This window comes from Elephantulus edwardii, unplaced genomic scaffold (assembly GCF_000299155.1).
Source record: "Elephantulus edwardii isolate Elephantulus edwardi_28Jun2011 unplaced genomic scaffold, EleEdw1.0 scaffold00417, whole genome shotgun sequence".
Lineage (NCBI taxonomy): Eukaryota > Metazoa > Chordata > Mammalia > Macroscelidea > Macroscelididae > Elephantulus > Elephantulus edwardii.
In genome coordinates, this window is record NW_006400167.1 from 1,109,251 (window position 1) to 1,125,758 (window position 16,508).

The window sequence follows — 16,508 nt, forward strand, 5'->3', positions numbered from 1 at the left end:
CAGGGGCTTTGATGTGAAGGGGAAAAGGAAGGACACTTTATCACCTTACTGGTGGTCTTGGGTTAAAGCTGCTTGCCTTCTTGTTCTGTTAGAAGATATTTTCTTGTCATTTGCTCCCCTCTGAACTGCAAAGTGTTTTCCCAGGTGGGTCCAGTGGGGATGGCTGGTTGAAAAGACAGCCTTTTTACCAATTGGGTTGGCAAAATTGGAAAAGTATCTGCAGAAGACTCAAGCAAGATCCACACCTCACTCCATACACAATAACCAACTCAAGATGGATCATGGACATAGGACTGAAACCAAGGACTATAAACTTCATTAAAGTAAAGTTTGGAAGAACTCTAGAAGTCCTAATCCACAACATATAAATAGTCTTCCAAGTATCCTGAAATATCTATAACCAGGAGAAAATAAAATAGATGAATGGGACCTTCTAAGAAGCAAATCCCTATGCACATCCAAAAATTTCTCCAACAGGGTAAAAAGGGAAGCCACAGACTGGGGCAAAGTACTTGGTAATGACATGTCAGATAAGGGACTTACATCCGGAATTTATAAAATACTTGAGCACCACAATAAGATAAAGGTATATAATCCAATTGAAAAATGGGCACAGGATATGGACAGACACTTCACCGAAGAAGACATTCAGATGGCCAATAAGCAAATGAAGAAATGTTCAAAATCCCTAGCTATAAAGGAGATGCAAATCAAAACACCTATGAGAGATCATCTCACCCCAGTAAGAATAGCAAAATTTAATAGAACAGCAAACAACAAATGCTGGTGAGGTTGTGGAGAAACTGGAACCCTTATTCACTGTTGGTGGGAGTGTAAAATGGTGCAACCACTGTGGAAGGTGGTATGATGCTTTCTTAAAAAGTTGCAAATAGAGGTATCATTTGACCCAGCAATTCCAATACTGGGAATATACCTCAAAGTAACCATAACTGCCACCTAAGCAGATATATGCACACCCATGTTTATTGCAGCTTTGTTCACAATAGTAAAGAGTTGGAAACAGCCCAAGTGCCCATCAACAAACAAATGGATAAAGAAACTGTGGTATATTCATACAATGGAATACTACGCCGCATTGAAAAACAAGGAACATATGCAATATTATTCAAAATGGGTGATCCTGGAGAACCTTATGCTGAGTGAAGTACCTCAGTCACAAAAGGACAAATACTGCATGGTGCCACTGTTGTAAAATATGACTGACGTCGGAGTTGGGGATAGACTGAGAAAGATGGGATAAATAATGTATACTGTATTGAAACAGATGAGGGAGAGAACTGTTTAAAAGTGATATGTGATTAGGTATTTTTGTCACGATGGCAGTCCAGAGTGAAGGCTGCATAGTGGAGTGGACCTGGGGGGAGAGATTGTAAAACAATGAAAGAATTTTTCTTTCAATTTTCTAAGAGGGGAGTGGACTGGGGGGGAGGGTTGGGCAGGGAGAAAACTGCAACAATAAATGAATGGAAATCCAAAGTGTCTGTAATTTTTTATTTAAATTAATAATAAAAAAATTTTTAAAAAGATGTATTGCGATGGGAAATTCTGCTGTTAGGGACCTTTCCAAAGCACTGAAAAGCAATGGTGTCACTCTGGAGACTAAGATGTGTCTGATACAGGCCATGGCCTTTGCAATCACTTGTTATGTATCAGAGAGTTGGACAATGACTAGGGAGAATAGAAGGAGAACTGATGCCTTTGAGCTGTGGTGCTGGAGAATAGTATTGACTGTACCAGGGACTGTTAGGAAAACAAACACGTTCATCCTGGAGAGGGTTAAACAGGGCTGCTCCTTGGAGGCAAGGATTCTGACATACTTTGGACATGTTGTAAGGACCAGTCCTTAGAGAGGGACATCATGCTTGGGAGGATGGAGGGGCAGCTCAGGAGGGGAAGGCCCTCTATGCGGTGGATTAATTTAGTGACTCTGGTAATTGAGGTGGGTGTGTCAGAGACAGTGGAATTGGAACAGGACAGAGCATAGTTTAGGGCTGCTGTACATAAGTTTGCTATGAATTGCATGCAACTTTATGGCACATAACCACCACAACAAGAAGTATGAAAATGAACACGTTCACCCTAGAGAGGGTGAAATCAGGCTGCTTCTTGGAAGTAAGGATTCTGAAGCTTCATCTGACATATTTTGGACATGTTGAAAAGAGAGACCAGTCCTTGGAGAGGGATGTCATGCTTGGAAGGGTGGAGAGACAGTGCAGGAGATGAAGAGCCTCTATGAGGTGAATTGATTCATTAACTAGGGTAATCAGGGTTGGTGTGTCCGAGACAGTGAAATTGGCACAGAATAGAGCAGGGTTTAGGGCTGTACATATTGTCACTATGAGTCGCAGGCAACGCGACAGCACATAACAACAACATAGGGATTTGATTCTTAGAAGTTTCCATTCATCTATTTTATTTTCTCCTGGTTGTAGGTTTTTCAAGATGCTTGGAAAACAGTTCATATTGTGAATTAGGGCTTCTAGAGTTCTTCCAAGCTGTTCTCTAATGAAGTCTATTGTCTTTGATTTTACTTTTAGGTCCTTTATCAACTTTGAGCTGGTTTTTGTGTATGGTGTGAAGTATGGGTCTTGCTTGAGTTTTCTACAGATAGTTTTCCAATTTTCCTAAAATCATTTGTTAAGGAAGCTTTCATTTCCCCATTTATTCAGTCCTTTTCTCATGAGTCAAATTGTGGCTCAGCGTTTTGCCTGGCCAGTCAGCTAGTCTTCCCCTGACAGAGCAGTGCTGGGTGGCCATCGGCCCAGCCCTTCTTGGTGAGTCCTTTTGTGGAGTTTGGATAGTAGAATTGTGTGGCTTCATGTGTTGTGGGGCCAGGTTTCTCAGAGGGGACAGAATTTCCTAGGACTTGGCAGCTACTCACTTGGCCCTGGGATTCCTGGTCACGAGGCTGTTCCACCCTCCATATGATACCAAGAGAGTAGCAGCACTATTCCTTGATGATGTGGATCATCTGTAGAGGATATCTGTGACTGAGAAGACATGGTACATTTGTCACCATGCTGTCAGTAATTTGACCAGGATCCACTCAGAGACTGTAAAGCAATCCATTGAGTGCTCTGTCCCCATGACTTCTGTCTTCTCCTCAAGTCCTCATTTCCCATGTACCTGCCACACAAAAGTCTAAATGATGGCTTTATTGGAGTGTCTCTCCCATTTTTCATCTGTCCAGACAGGATTCTGGTTTCTGAAGGATAAGTGTGAAATGTTGTTTTGGGGAGGACATGAAGCATCAATTGGTGTTGCAAGTCTTGGTGGGTGGAGGTTGAGGCTAGCACTTTTCCATTTAATGGGCCTGTGGTTTTGGTGCTGGAAAGGGTCTTGCATCATGCATTATTTCATCCTCACAACAGACTTCTGAATTGTATACCTATTCTACAGATACTAAAACTGAGCGCTGGCTTTTAAAACTCTAAACCCACACACTCTCCATGGTCTTGACTAGAAGCTAAGTCCCTGTTGACTATGAGTAGTCTGCAGAGGCTCATCTTAGGATCATAAGGGCCAGTTAATAAGGACAGAGTGAACAATCTGCAAGGAAGTCATTGTGGATACCACCTGAACAGATGCAGTGACTGAACCACTTTGACTTATTGTTATTGTGCACTGTCAAGTCAGAACTGACACATAGCTAGCCCTCCAGCAAGTTTTCAGAAGCAGTAGGAAGTAAAACTAAAACATTGATATTTGAAATCTTCAGGGTATTTCATTAAAAAGTCTTTATGTCTACTGCTCACCAAATTTGGAATTAAGCATTTGTAATTCTTACTCATCATCTGTATTTTTAGCTTTAAAGACTATAATGAGCTGGAGCCAGAGATGTTTCAGAACAAGACCAATGGTGTCACTCACTGGTGGCTCCTGTTGGACCACTTTGGGCTAGCTAACATTACTGTCGAGGGCAGATAAGAACATATCTCTGCCTATGAGGACACTGAATCTGATGGAGGAAGCTGACACTATGAGGACACAATAGCAGGATTAGGTGGTGAGGTTGCCTCTGAGCAGGACTCATTAGCCTTTTGTTGGGGCTGTTAAACAGGCCTTTTTCCTGCACTCATAGTACCAGTAGCAGCTCCTGGGAATGTCATGTACATGGACAATGAAGGCATCTAGAAGTGACCTCTGGGCTACAAGAAGGAGACTATGAGGGTATATCAGATGCAGCAGCACAACCCTATGTATGAAAAAGGCCAGTTTTTCCTGTGAGGAGTCTATACAACAAACAGGCAGGCTTTTTGCTTTTCACAGATGACTTCAGTCAAGAAGAAAATATCTAAACATTGGATGGCCAGCAGCTATGAGGTTTTTCCCAGCCTTCAGAGGCAGACACATCAGTTTTACAATGATGATAAAGGTGTCCTGAAACTCACATGGTACCTGGGAGCATGTAGAGAAAGCCTGCCTGCCTGAGGCTCTCTGTGTGCATGCGTGTGCTCCTAGAGTCTTCCTGAAAACCTGAGGCATGTAGAAGGTGCCAGGTGTGAGTCTAGGTGGATTTGTTCTCTGGTCCAATGTGTGTTGGTGGACAAAGAGGGCAGTGCTTTCCAAGAATAGGAATGGCAGGTGCAGGAGGCAAGGTTTGAAGGGGGCAGAGTTTGAAGAGAGGCTAATGGGACAGTGGGCTTGACAGGGATTTTTCTCTTTGCTTTGAGTTAGTAACAGAAGACTGAGCAGATGACACTCACTGAGATTTTAATTTTTAGGTGAATGTAGGAGGAGAGTACAGAGAGTTGGGATTGAGGGGGTTGCAAAAGGAGGCTGGAGGGATGCATAGGCAGTAAGGAGGATGTGTTGTCACTCTGACCAGCTACATAGCTTGTTATGTTCAAGTTGACAGTGTACCAGAGAGAAAACCTGAGAAGGAAAGATTTGGAAGGCAGAGTCAAGGCACTTGAGTTTAATGAATAATGAGACTTCCTAGCAGAAGAGTTAGTAGGACATGAGAGTCTGGGCTTAGAAGTTGCCGACGCAGGGCTGCTAAGTGTCTTGGAGGCCTAGTGTGGATGGTGTTTCTGTAGAGATGGAATGTGCAGGCCTGTGGGGTGAGCCTTTCAGGAGTAGCAGAGGAAAGGGTGATGAGATTGAGGATCCAAGGGCTGTACTTCTGGCATGATTAGAAGTGTCTCTTTTACTTTTCTAGAAAATTGAGGAAAGCTTCCTGACTATCCTGAGCCCCATTTGTTGGAGCTGCTCCCATTAGTTGATGACACCTTTGTCAGGGATATAGCCAAGGTCAAAGAGATGGGCCTGACATTTAGAGCATCACCTCCTTACCGAGCCTTGTCTGGGGCAGGATTCCCATTGGAACTCTGATGGTTGTTCCCAGGTGTGACTTACAGCCAACTTCTGTAGGGTTGTGTCAAGCTTGGGCACCTTTGTGGAGAGTCAGTTACAAATGTCTGATCACAGTCCTTCCCAAATACATCTCAACATGTCCAGCAGCAACCAGACTCTGTTCAGCTCAACAAATCAGGCCAGCATTAGTCTTTTGAAGCCTTTTAAGCAAATACATGAGAACTGTGGCAGAGAATCCAGGGATAGAGCTGCAGCATGTCTTGCTGTGCAGGTTGGTGCCAGGGGTGCTGTCTAGGCCTTTGGTCTTCTGCTGGACCACACTGTACCTCCTGCCCCATTGCCCATGCAGAGGGAGAGACTCACAGTCCTTCATTCTAGATCCTCTCTGTGTCTTTCCTTAACTTCCACTGAACACCATCACATCACTTTCTTGTCCTATGGGTTTTCAACTCTGCTCTAGTTTTGCAGCTTCTGTTTTGTTTTCTAATTTGTAGACCTGCCATCATTATGAGTGAATGAGTATGTGAGTGTGTGTGTGTGTGTGTGTGTGTGTGTGTGTGTGTGTGAGAGAGAGAGAGAGAGAGAGAGAGACAGAGAGAGATATATTTAATATTAATATGGAGTTTCCCCCACATTCCCCTCAGAAGTCCATGTTTTGAACAGAGTTGTAGATTGTTCCATTTCCTGTCTAGGCCATCCTTTCCCTTGACTCTCCTCTCAGGAGAACAAGCTTAAGTTCTCTGTCTTCCTAGAGAAGGAATGCAAGGTAAAAATCAACTCTTCTATGTTTGACGTGTATTTGAAGAGGATCAAGGACTATAAAAGCCAGCTGTTAAGCTGTCTGCACATCTCAACCCTGAACAATCGTGAGGACCCAACCATTGCTGTTGCTGTCCTCCAAGCATCCAGCAGATACACTTCATGCCCATGCCGTAGGCCCTGCTCCCCACAATAAGGGTTCGTGGGCAGGTAAGACATAATCAGGGGCTCTATTTGTGCACCCACTGCCACACAAGGCCTGAAGGATAGGGAGCCCTGGACTGAGGCTGCTGATTGTCAGTGTAGGCCTCACTGGCAGATGTAGGGTATTTATAACATTCAAAGCAGCGTTTTATGTGCAGTTTTCATTTTTATTTTAAATTTAATTATTATTTTTATTAGACTTATCTTAAGTTCTTATAAACTTTTACTTATTGGAAATATTTAAAGTATACTTATAAGGATGAGAATGCTTTGGTGAATTGTAAATAGGGAACTCCACTGTTAACCCAAAGGCCATGTCTTCCTGACAACTTGAATCACTAGCTGCTCTGCAGGAAAAAGATGAGCCATCTCCTTTCATGGAATGTGCAGAGTGGAAAGTCAGCTATGAGTAATTCCAACTCCATAATATTAAACAATAAGTTGTTGAGCATAAAGAATTAAATAAAACCATTTGCCACCAAGTCATCCCTAACTCCATAGTTAAAAATTGAATCATTGTCAGTAGAGTTTCCAGCGTCTAATTGTTTGGGAAAAGATAGTGGAGTGAATCTACAACAGAGTACATTACCCACAATCTAGAGACACCAGGAAGTAAGATGTTGTTGTTATGTGCCATTGAGTTGACTGCAACTCATAGCAACCGTATACACAATAGATCTAGCCCTGCCACCCTATCCTGAGCCAATCTCACTGTCTCTGACACACTTACCTCTACCCCATTACTGAGTCAAACCACCTCATCCGAGTTCTTTCTCTACTGCGCTGACCCTGCACCCTTCCAAGCATGATATCCTTTTCCAAGGATTGGTCTCTTCTGGCAACATGCCCAAAGTATGTGAGATGGAACTTCAAAATCCTTGCCTCCAAGAAGCAATTTGGCTTCATCCTCTCCAGAACAAACCTGTTTATTCTCCTGGGAGTTCATGGTATGTTCAATGCTCTTTTCCAGCATCACAACACAAAGGCATTGACTTTTCTTTCTGTCATCTGTAGGCATTGTCCAGCTCTCTGATACATAGCAAGTAATTGCAAAGACCATAGCAGCCTAGATCAGGAGCACGTTGGTCTCTAGATTGGCATTGCTGTTATTAAGTACTCTGGAGAGGTCCTTGGCAGCACACTTTCCCAGTACAAATCTTATTTCTTTTTTCTATTTTTAATAAAGTTTTTATTTTATACTAGTTTACTTACAAAGTTCATTTACATTTTTTACACAACAGATCCTTTCCATTTCCTTTTCCCATCCCTCCCTCCATCCATCAAATTTTGTGATCCTGTGATTAACCACCTTCCCTGCCCATCATCACCACTTTGCTCTCATCCTTCCCCACTTGGATCCTCATACACTTCTTATAATAAGTCTTCTAGAGTATTTGTCCTTATGGGACTGAGTTCATTTACTTAGTATAGTCCCTCCAAAGTTAGGCAGTGATTTATCAACTCATTACTCTTGCGAGCTGCACAGTATTCCATCATGTGAATGTACCATAATTTCTCAATACTTTCCATTGTGGTTGGATACTTGAGCTGTTTGCATCTTCTTGTGTTGGTGAATAACACTGCTATGAACCTTGGTGCACAATCTCCATTTATGTCTCAGTTCTGATTTCACCTCCTTTCTCTCTCAAACCTACCAGCCCACACTGTCCATGTGCTTGAACAGTAACATAACATCCTACTTCCTTCCCCCTCTCCCTCTCCTGTTATGTGTGTGGCTGCTGACTGGATTTGTCCTTACTCCCTCCCAGGACCCAACCCCTTCCCCTCAGGAAAACTCTGCCTTTTCAGAGTCTGTAGGTTTTCTTTCTCAGCCTTTCCCTCCCCTCTCCCCAGTGTCTCCTGAATCCAACAAGCATTCCTGCCAGATTGAGCACTTTCTTTGTTCTCCTCCTGCTCCACTTTCTTCTACTCCAATCAACACAGACACAGCTACTCCCACTCCCACCCCCACCTCTCCTGTTGCTAGCCACACCCAGTCCCATCAGACTGAGTCCCTCTGCCTCCTCAGGGAAGTTGCAGGCATTGAAGGTCCCACTCACGTTCATGAGCCTTTCTCCCTCACCAATCTTTCCCAAATCAAAAAACCATCTAGGCTCACCTTCCAAAGATGCCACAGTCTGTATCAAGGAGTTTGGGTACCTGACTCAGACCTACGATCTCATCTGGCATGACCTTTTTGTTGTACTATCCTGTGCTCTGACACCAGACAAGAAAGAGCATGCTCTCACTGCTGCTCAGAACCATGCAGACCAAGTACATTTAACTGACAGTACCATGCCAGTGGACCTCCAAGCAAGAGCCACATTGGACATACCAAGTTGATACCTGCCTGCAACTTCCCAAGGAGACAGCGGAGGGACTCAGTCTGATGTCTGTACCAGGAAGGGACAGTCAAGCTGAAAGTGACCATATGAGTCAGTGACTATTAGCCAGACTACATGCTATCTCCATAAGGCAGTCAATTTTAAAAAAAATTTATTTTATTAATTTTAATGAACATTTGCAGAGATTTTAGATTTCCATTCATTCATTATTGCGCCTTTTCCCCTGCCCAGCCCTCCTCCTCCCCACCCCAGTCCGCTCCTCTCTTTGAAAAGTAAAAGGAAAATTCTTTATTGGTATACAATCCCCCCACACCTCTCCCACAGCCCTGAGTACACTCCACTATGCAACCTTAATTCTGGACTCTTGTGATAACCATAATACCCTATGATATATCATTTTTAGATTGTTCTCTCCCTCATCTGTTTCAAAGCAGTATACATAATTTATCCAGTTTTTCTCAGTCTTACTTCAACCCTCATGTCAGTCCTATTCTACAACACTGGCATCATGAAGTATTTGTCCTTTTGGGACTGAGATATTTCACTCAGCACAATTCCTCCAGGGTCACCCATTTTGAATAATATTGCATGAGTTCCTTGTTTTTCAATGCAGTGTAGTATTCTATTGTGTGACTATACCACAGCTTCTCTATCCATTCGTTTGTTAATGGGCACTTGGGTTGTTTCCAAACCCTTGCTATTGTGAACAAAGCCGTGATAAACATAGGTGTGCATATATTTGCTTAGATGTCGGTTATGGTCTCTTTAGTGTATATTCCCAGTATTGGAATAACTGGGTCAAATGGTATCTCTATTTGCAACTTTTTGAGAAAGTGCCACATCATTTTCCACAGTGGTTGCACCATTTTACACTTCTACCAACAGTGAATAAGGGTTCCAGTTTCTTCACAACCTCGCCAGCATTTGTTGCTTGCTGTTCTGTTAAATTTTGCTATTCTGACTGGGGTGGGATGATATCTCATAGTTGTTTTGAAGACAGTCAATTTTTACAAACTCAGAGAGATTGCCCAAACTAAAGATGAGAACCCACCTTAACTATCTCCGTGCACCCTGACTCAGTACACTTGCTTAGACCCTACCACCCCAGCAGGGGCTGTCCTAGATACTCATTTCATCACCCAATCAGCCTCTGACATCAAAAAGAAACTAAAAAAGGTGAGGACAGTCCCTAAACACCCATTCGAGACTTGGTAAACATGGCCTTTAAAGTTTTCAATGCCTTAGAAAAACAGGCAGAAGCAGATAGGGAGACTCGTGTCAGACAGAAAGCAGATCTGCAAGCCCAAGCCCTAATAGCTTTCTTGAGGCTGAGAGCAGTGAAGGATCAGAAAACACCTGCTTGTTCAAAGAGCCAGTTACTTCCGGGTGCATGTTTCAAGTGTGGCAAAGAGGGCCACTGGGCTAACCAGTGCCCTCGCCTTCACCCTCACCATCCAACAAGGCCTTGCCCTATCTGTAAGACACTGGGTCATTGGAAGGATGACTGCCTTTCAGTGTCTAGCTGCTGTAGGGCAGCCCATCCATGGGACCCAGTCTCCATCCTAACCGACCTCCTGGACCTAGCCACTGAAGACTGAAGATAAGATACCCAAGCTCAATGACCCCTATCACCTTTCTTGAGTCCAGGGTAACCCTTCAGATAGCAGACAAACCAGATTATTTTCTGGTTGACATGGGGCTACTGTTTCAGTACTCCCTTCCTTCTTGGGTCCTGTTTTCCCTTCCCAGGTCTCAGTAAAGGGGATTTATGGCCTCCATTACAAGCCTTTTACTACTCAACCTCTCCTCATTACTCTCAACAAATTAATACTACCCATTCCTTTCTAATTATTCCTACATGCCCAACTCCACTGCCAGGCAGGGACCTCCTGTCTAAACTTGGGGATGTGTTCCACTGGAAGTCAACTGAACCTAGTTCACTTGACCAGCCTTTAGTTTTATCCCTCGTAGTGCTCCTTCCATCCAAGCCCCCTCCTACATTATGTCTACCACCAGATGTTGTCAACCCTATTGAATGGGATATTTCCACCCCATCTGTAGCCTCTTACCACCAACCTGTTCTCGTCACTCTGAGGACCCCCTCTCTTTCCCCATTAGACCCCAATTCCCTATCTCTGCACAGCACCATAGAGGCTTGAAACCTATAATTACCAACTTGCTCTCCAATAAGCTCCATATCTCCATAAAGTCTCCCTTTCACCAACTAGAAAAAGAACAACAATCTAATCCTACAGTCTCTAGAAGAAAAGAAACTGTAAGGACAAGAGCTGAAGTCAATGACATAGAAAACAGAAAAACAACTGAAATCATCAAAAAGACCAGGATTTGTTTTTTTTAAAGAGTCAATAAAATTGACAAATGACTGGTAACCTAAGAAAAGGAAAAAAAAGAAGACCCAGATAACTCGATTAAGAAATTATAGAGGTGACATCACAAGAGAGGCAGAGGAAATTAAATCAATACTATCAGAATACTAAGAAAAGCTATACTCTGAAATATTTGAAAACCTAGAGGAAATAGACAAATTCCTTGAAACTCATGCCCTACCCGTATTGACAAGGACAAATATAGAACATTTGATATCTTAAAAAGTCATAAAAAGACTTCCTCATAAAAAAAAAAAGAAGAAGTCCTGGACCAGATGGCTTCGTAGCTGAATTCTACCGAATATTAAAAGAGGATCTATCACCAACTTTATTAAATATTTCAAAAAACTGAAGAAGAAGGAAGCCTCCTGAGTCATTTTATGAAGCAAGCATAACCTTAATATCAAAACCAGACAAAGATATGACCAAGAAAGAAAACTATAGACCAATTTCCCTGATGTATACCTGCAAAAATCCTTAACAAAATCCTAGCCAAAGAATCCAGAAAGCACATTTAAAAAAAAAATTGCCATGACCAAGTGGGATTCATAACAGGTATGTAAGGATGGTTCAACATACGAAATCCAATCAACATAATTCACTATATAAAAAGTAAATAATAAGAACCATATGATCTTAGCAATCGATGCAGAAAAGGCATTTGACAAAATCCAACACCTTTCCTGATTAAGATACTCAGAAAATTGGAATAGAAGATAATTTCGTCAACATAGTCAAAAGTATATATGCAAAACCAAGAGCCAATATAATTTTCAATGGAGAAAGACTAAAAGCATTTTCCTTGCAAAGAGGGACCAGACAAGGATGTCCACTGTCACCACTTCTATTCAATATTGTACTAGAAGTGCTTGCTAGGGCAATACGACAAATTGTTGTTATGTGCTGTCAAGTCACTTGCAACTCATAGCGACCATATGTACAACAGCCCTAAACCCTGCTCTATCCTGTGTCAATCACACTGCCTCTGATACACCCATCCCGATTACCCCAGTCACTGAATCAATCCACCTCATAGAGGGTCTTCCCCTCTTGTGCAGTCTCTCCACCCTCCCAAGCATGATGGCCCTCTCCAAGGACCTGTACCTCCTTACAACATGTCCAAAGTATGTCAGACGAAGCCCCAGAATCCTTGCCTCCAAGGAGTATCCCAATTTAACCCTCTCCAGGACAAATCTGTTTGTTTTATTAGCAGTCCATGGTACCCTCAGTACTCTTCTGCAGCATCACATCTCAAAGGCATCAATTCTCCTTCTATCCTCCTTAGCCATTGTCCAACTCTCTGATGCATAACAAATGATTGCAAAGACCATGGCCTGTATCAGACGCACCTTAGTCTCCAGAGTGACACCATTGTTCTCCATTACAATACATTTTTTTATTTCCTGGGTACTGGTGTCAAGAGTGTAGACTGTGGAGCCAAGCAGACTAAAGTTGTTAACAATCTCAATCTCTTCACCATCCATCCTGATGCTGCCAATTGGTCCAGTGGTGAGAATCTTTCTCTTCTTGATATTGAGCCTCAATCCATACTGAAGGCTGCAGTCCTTGACTCTCTGCAGCAAGTGTTTCAGGTCCTCCTCAGTTTCAGCAAGCAGGGTTGTATCATCTGCATAACACATATTGTTAATAGATCTTCCACCAATCCTGATGCCACACTTCTCCTCATAGAGCCCAGCGTCTCGGATAATCTGTTCTGCATACAAGTTGAAAAGGTATGGAGATAGGACACATCCCTGACATACACTTTTCCCAATTTTGAACCATGCAGTGTTACCCTGCTCTGTTCTGACAACTGCCTCTTGGTCCAAGTATAGGTTTCTCATTAGCACGATTAAGTGTTCTGGGATTCCCATTCTTCTCAGAGTAGCCACAGTTTGTTATGATCCACACAGTCAAATGCCTTTGCATAATCAATGAAACACAGATGGACATTCTTCTGGTATTCAGTGCTTTCAGCTAAGATCCATCTAACATCAGCTACAATATCCCTAGTACCACGGCTCCTTATAAGCCCAGTCTGGAGGAAATAAAATGATCCAGATCAGCAAAGATATGGTTAAAATGTCACTATAGGCAAATGATATGATAGTTTACATAAAAAAAACCAAACCAAAATCCAAAGACTCAACCAAAAAACTGTTAAAGTTAGCAGGCCCACTTAGTAGAGTGGCAGGATCAGTAACCAAAAATCAGAGGGACTCCTCTACAGTAACAAAGAGAACTCAGAGAAGAAAACCAAGAAAGCAGTGCCGTTTACAGCAGCCAAGCACAAATTGAGATACTTGGGAGTAACAACTGTTGTTGTTAAGTGTCGTCGAGTCATAGGCCACCCTATGAACAAAAATCTGGACACTTGTATAACTTTCATCCTTTCTCCAGGTTCATAGGGTCCAGAGGCAAGCTATTTCAGAAGTGGATGCCACTCTTGCTTCCAAGCTTGTTTTAATCGGGGAGCTCCACCAAACATTGTCCTCCATGGGTAGCCATTCTCACATTCGCCACATCAATGTCACAATGTTCAGACCCTCAAGCAGGCCTCGGCCTCTACCCACAGGTAACACACAACAAATGGACCCCAGAAACTTCCTTGCCTGACTGCCACCAAGGCGAGACCACCACTGCAATGTCAGCCAGCCAGCCAACCAAATTCCAGAGTGGAGGGAGACTCCAAAGACCCCAGGCCTCAGACCAGGCCAGCCCAGCCCACAATCCCACTGCTTCATCAAGGAGATTTTAAAGTCATACTCTCAAAATACAAAATGCCTGTATAAAGAAAACTACATAACATTTCTGCAAGACACAATAAAAGACCTAAAGAAATGGAAAAATGTGCCCTGTTCATGCATAAGAAGACTTAATATTATGAAAATTACAATCCTACCAAAAGCAATCTACATATTTAATGTAGTCCCAATACAGATACCAAATTCATTTTTCAAGGAGATCGAAAAGGAAATTGTCAAGTTTATTTAGAGATGAAAGAAACCCCAAATAAGCAAAACAATCTGCGAAACAGAAATGAAGTGGGAGGCATAGCACTCACTGACCTCAAAACTTACTACACAGCAGTAGTAACCAAAGCAGCATGGTACTGGTAGAATGACAGTCACATAGACCAATGGACCAGAATTGAAATCTCAGAAATAGACTCAGCTATCTATGGCCAATTGATATTCAAGAAAGAAATAAAACCAATTGAATGGGGAAATGACAACCTCTTCAACAGCTGGGATCAAGCTTAGAAGCCCTATTCTACGGTATAAAGAGATTGCCAAATCCAGCCAGAAATATACAATCTGAAGATGATAAAATTGATGAATAGGACCTTCTACCATGGACTGCTAGAAAACAAACAAATTCATCCTGGAAAGGGCTAAACCTGGAAGCTCCTTGGAGGCAAGGATTCTAGGCTCCATCTAACATACTTTGGACATGTTGTAAGGAGGGACTGGTCCTTGGAGAGGGACATCATGCTTGATAGGCTGGAGGGACAGCGCAGGAGGGGAAGACCCTCTATGAGGTGGATTGATTCAGTGACTGGGGTAATCAGGATGGGAATGTCAGAGACAGTGCAATTAGCACAGGACAGAGCAGAGTTTAGGGATGATGTACATAAGGTCACTATGAGTCACAAGTGACTCGATAGCACATAACAACAACAACAAAAATAGGACCTTCTAAACATTAAATCCCTGTGTTTATCAAAAACTTTTCCAACAGGGTGAAAAAACTAGGAATAAACATTTGGCAATACTAACTCAGACAAGAGTCTCATAATGAAAATTTATAGAATACTCCTAGATCTCCACAAGAAAAAGACTGATAATCCAATTACAAAATGGGCAAAAAAATATGGAAAGAATTTTCACAGAGGAAGATATTCAAATGGTCAATAGACATATGACGAAAGTTCAAAATCACTGGTAATAAGAGAGATGCAAATCGGCCCCACCGTTGGGTCCCGCCCAGGGTCCGCGGCCCAGCGTGAGGCAAGATGATGAGGCGCAGCCTGGAGAACCGGGACGTTCAAACCAGGCAACTGCAAGATGCTGTTACGAATGTGGAGAAGCATTTTGGAGAGCTGTGCCAAATCTTTGCTGCGTATGTGCGCAAAACTGCCAGACTGCGAGACAAAGCGGACCTGCTGGTGAATGAAATCAACGTGTACGCCTCGACAGAGACCACCCCCCCCCCCCCAATAAAAAAAGGGCCTAAAAAACTTTGCTGATGAGTTTGCCAAACTTCAGGATTATCGACAAGCAGAGGTTGAAAGACTTGAAGCCAAAGTAGCTGAACCTTTGAAAGCTTACGGAACCATTGTAAAAATGAAAGGGGACGACCTCAAAGCCACATTAACAGCAAGGAATCGAGAAGCTAAGCAGTTAACCCAGTTAGAAAGGACACGTCAGCGAAAGCCATCTGATCGACATGTTATTTCACAGGCTGAAACAGAATTACAGAGAGCTACAATGGATGCTACCCAAACAACACGTCACCTGGAGGAAACAATTGACAACTTTGAAAAACAGAAAATAAAAGGCATAAAGAATATATTTTCAGAATTTATCACTATTGAAATGTTATTTCACGGCAAAGCTTTAGAGGTCTACACTGCTGCCTTCCAAAATATACAAAAGATTGACAAGGAAGAAGATTTAGAGGTTTTCCGAAACACAGTGTATCCACCAGATTTATTCATCTCGTTTAGATATTGTAAGAGCAAATTCAAAGTCACCTCTTCAGAAATCTCTGTCAGCCAAGTGTGTACCTGGAACCGGACAGGTATCCTCCACCTACCGACTGAAAAAGGATCAACAAGTAGATGAGGAGGAGGAGGATGAATTAGACATGACAGATGAAAATGAATTTCCAAGTATTCTTCACATTTCTACTTTCATTTTATAATGACTCAGAATCCAAGATTATTAAGTTATAAAACTTTGTCCTAGCTTGATAATCCCCAAATTAAATGTTACTACTGGAAATGTAAAAATAAAATTTAAGATGACCAAACATTAAGGTTTTAAAAAATCCTACAGGTCAGTCATTTCCATTTCATACCTAGTGGTATCGTTTTGAGTGTATGTTCCATTTTCTCCTAAGAGAGTATATTTCACAGTATTCCATGTTAATAATGTAGTAAGGCTTGTTTTTAAATGGGTGTCAAAAACTGAAAGATAAATAGTTCCATCTGGCTTCTTTCAGGGTAAGATTGTATCCTATCTGGTTAAATGCAAGTTTTTATTCTGTGAAGCCTTTAATCTTAAAATGGAAAGTTTTCCTTTCTTTTAACCTTTATTAAAACTTGATGTTTCATGTGCTATATAAATTTACCTTTAAACAATAGTGAGATCAGAATTTTAAAAATCAAAGACTGGGATATCAATAGTTTACAAATATATATAAAGCTATTATTGCAACTTTTAAAAAGGGGATATTTAATTCTGGTTTTTGA

At 42.1% G+C, this 16,508-nt stretch overlaps 1 protein-coding gene across 1 annotated transcript in view; it reads left to right on the plus strand.

The window, feature by feature from the left end:
• Positions 1–16,508, plus strand: part of PYGB (phosphorylase, glycogen; brain) — an 81,516-nt gene that overhangs the window by 20,005 nt on the left and 45,003 nt on the right. The window contains 6 exon segments of the mRNA XM_006903670.1: positions 2,999–3,093; positions 3,828–3,933; positions 5,183–5,215; positions 5,218–5,280; positions 6,056–6,238; positions 15,301–15,835. Of these exon segments, the coding sequence (XP_006903732.1) occupies positions 2,999–3,093; positions 3,828–3,933; positions 5,183–5,215; positions 5,218–5,280; positions 6,056–6,238; positions 15,301–15,835 (1,015 nt within the window).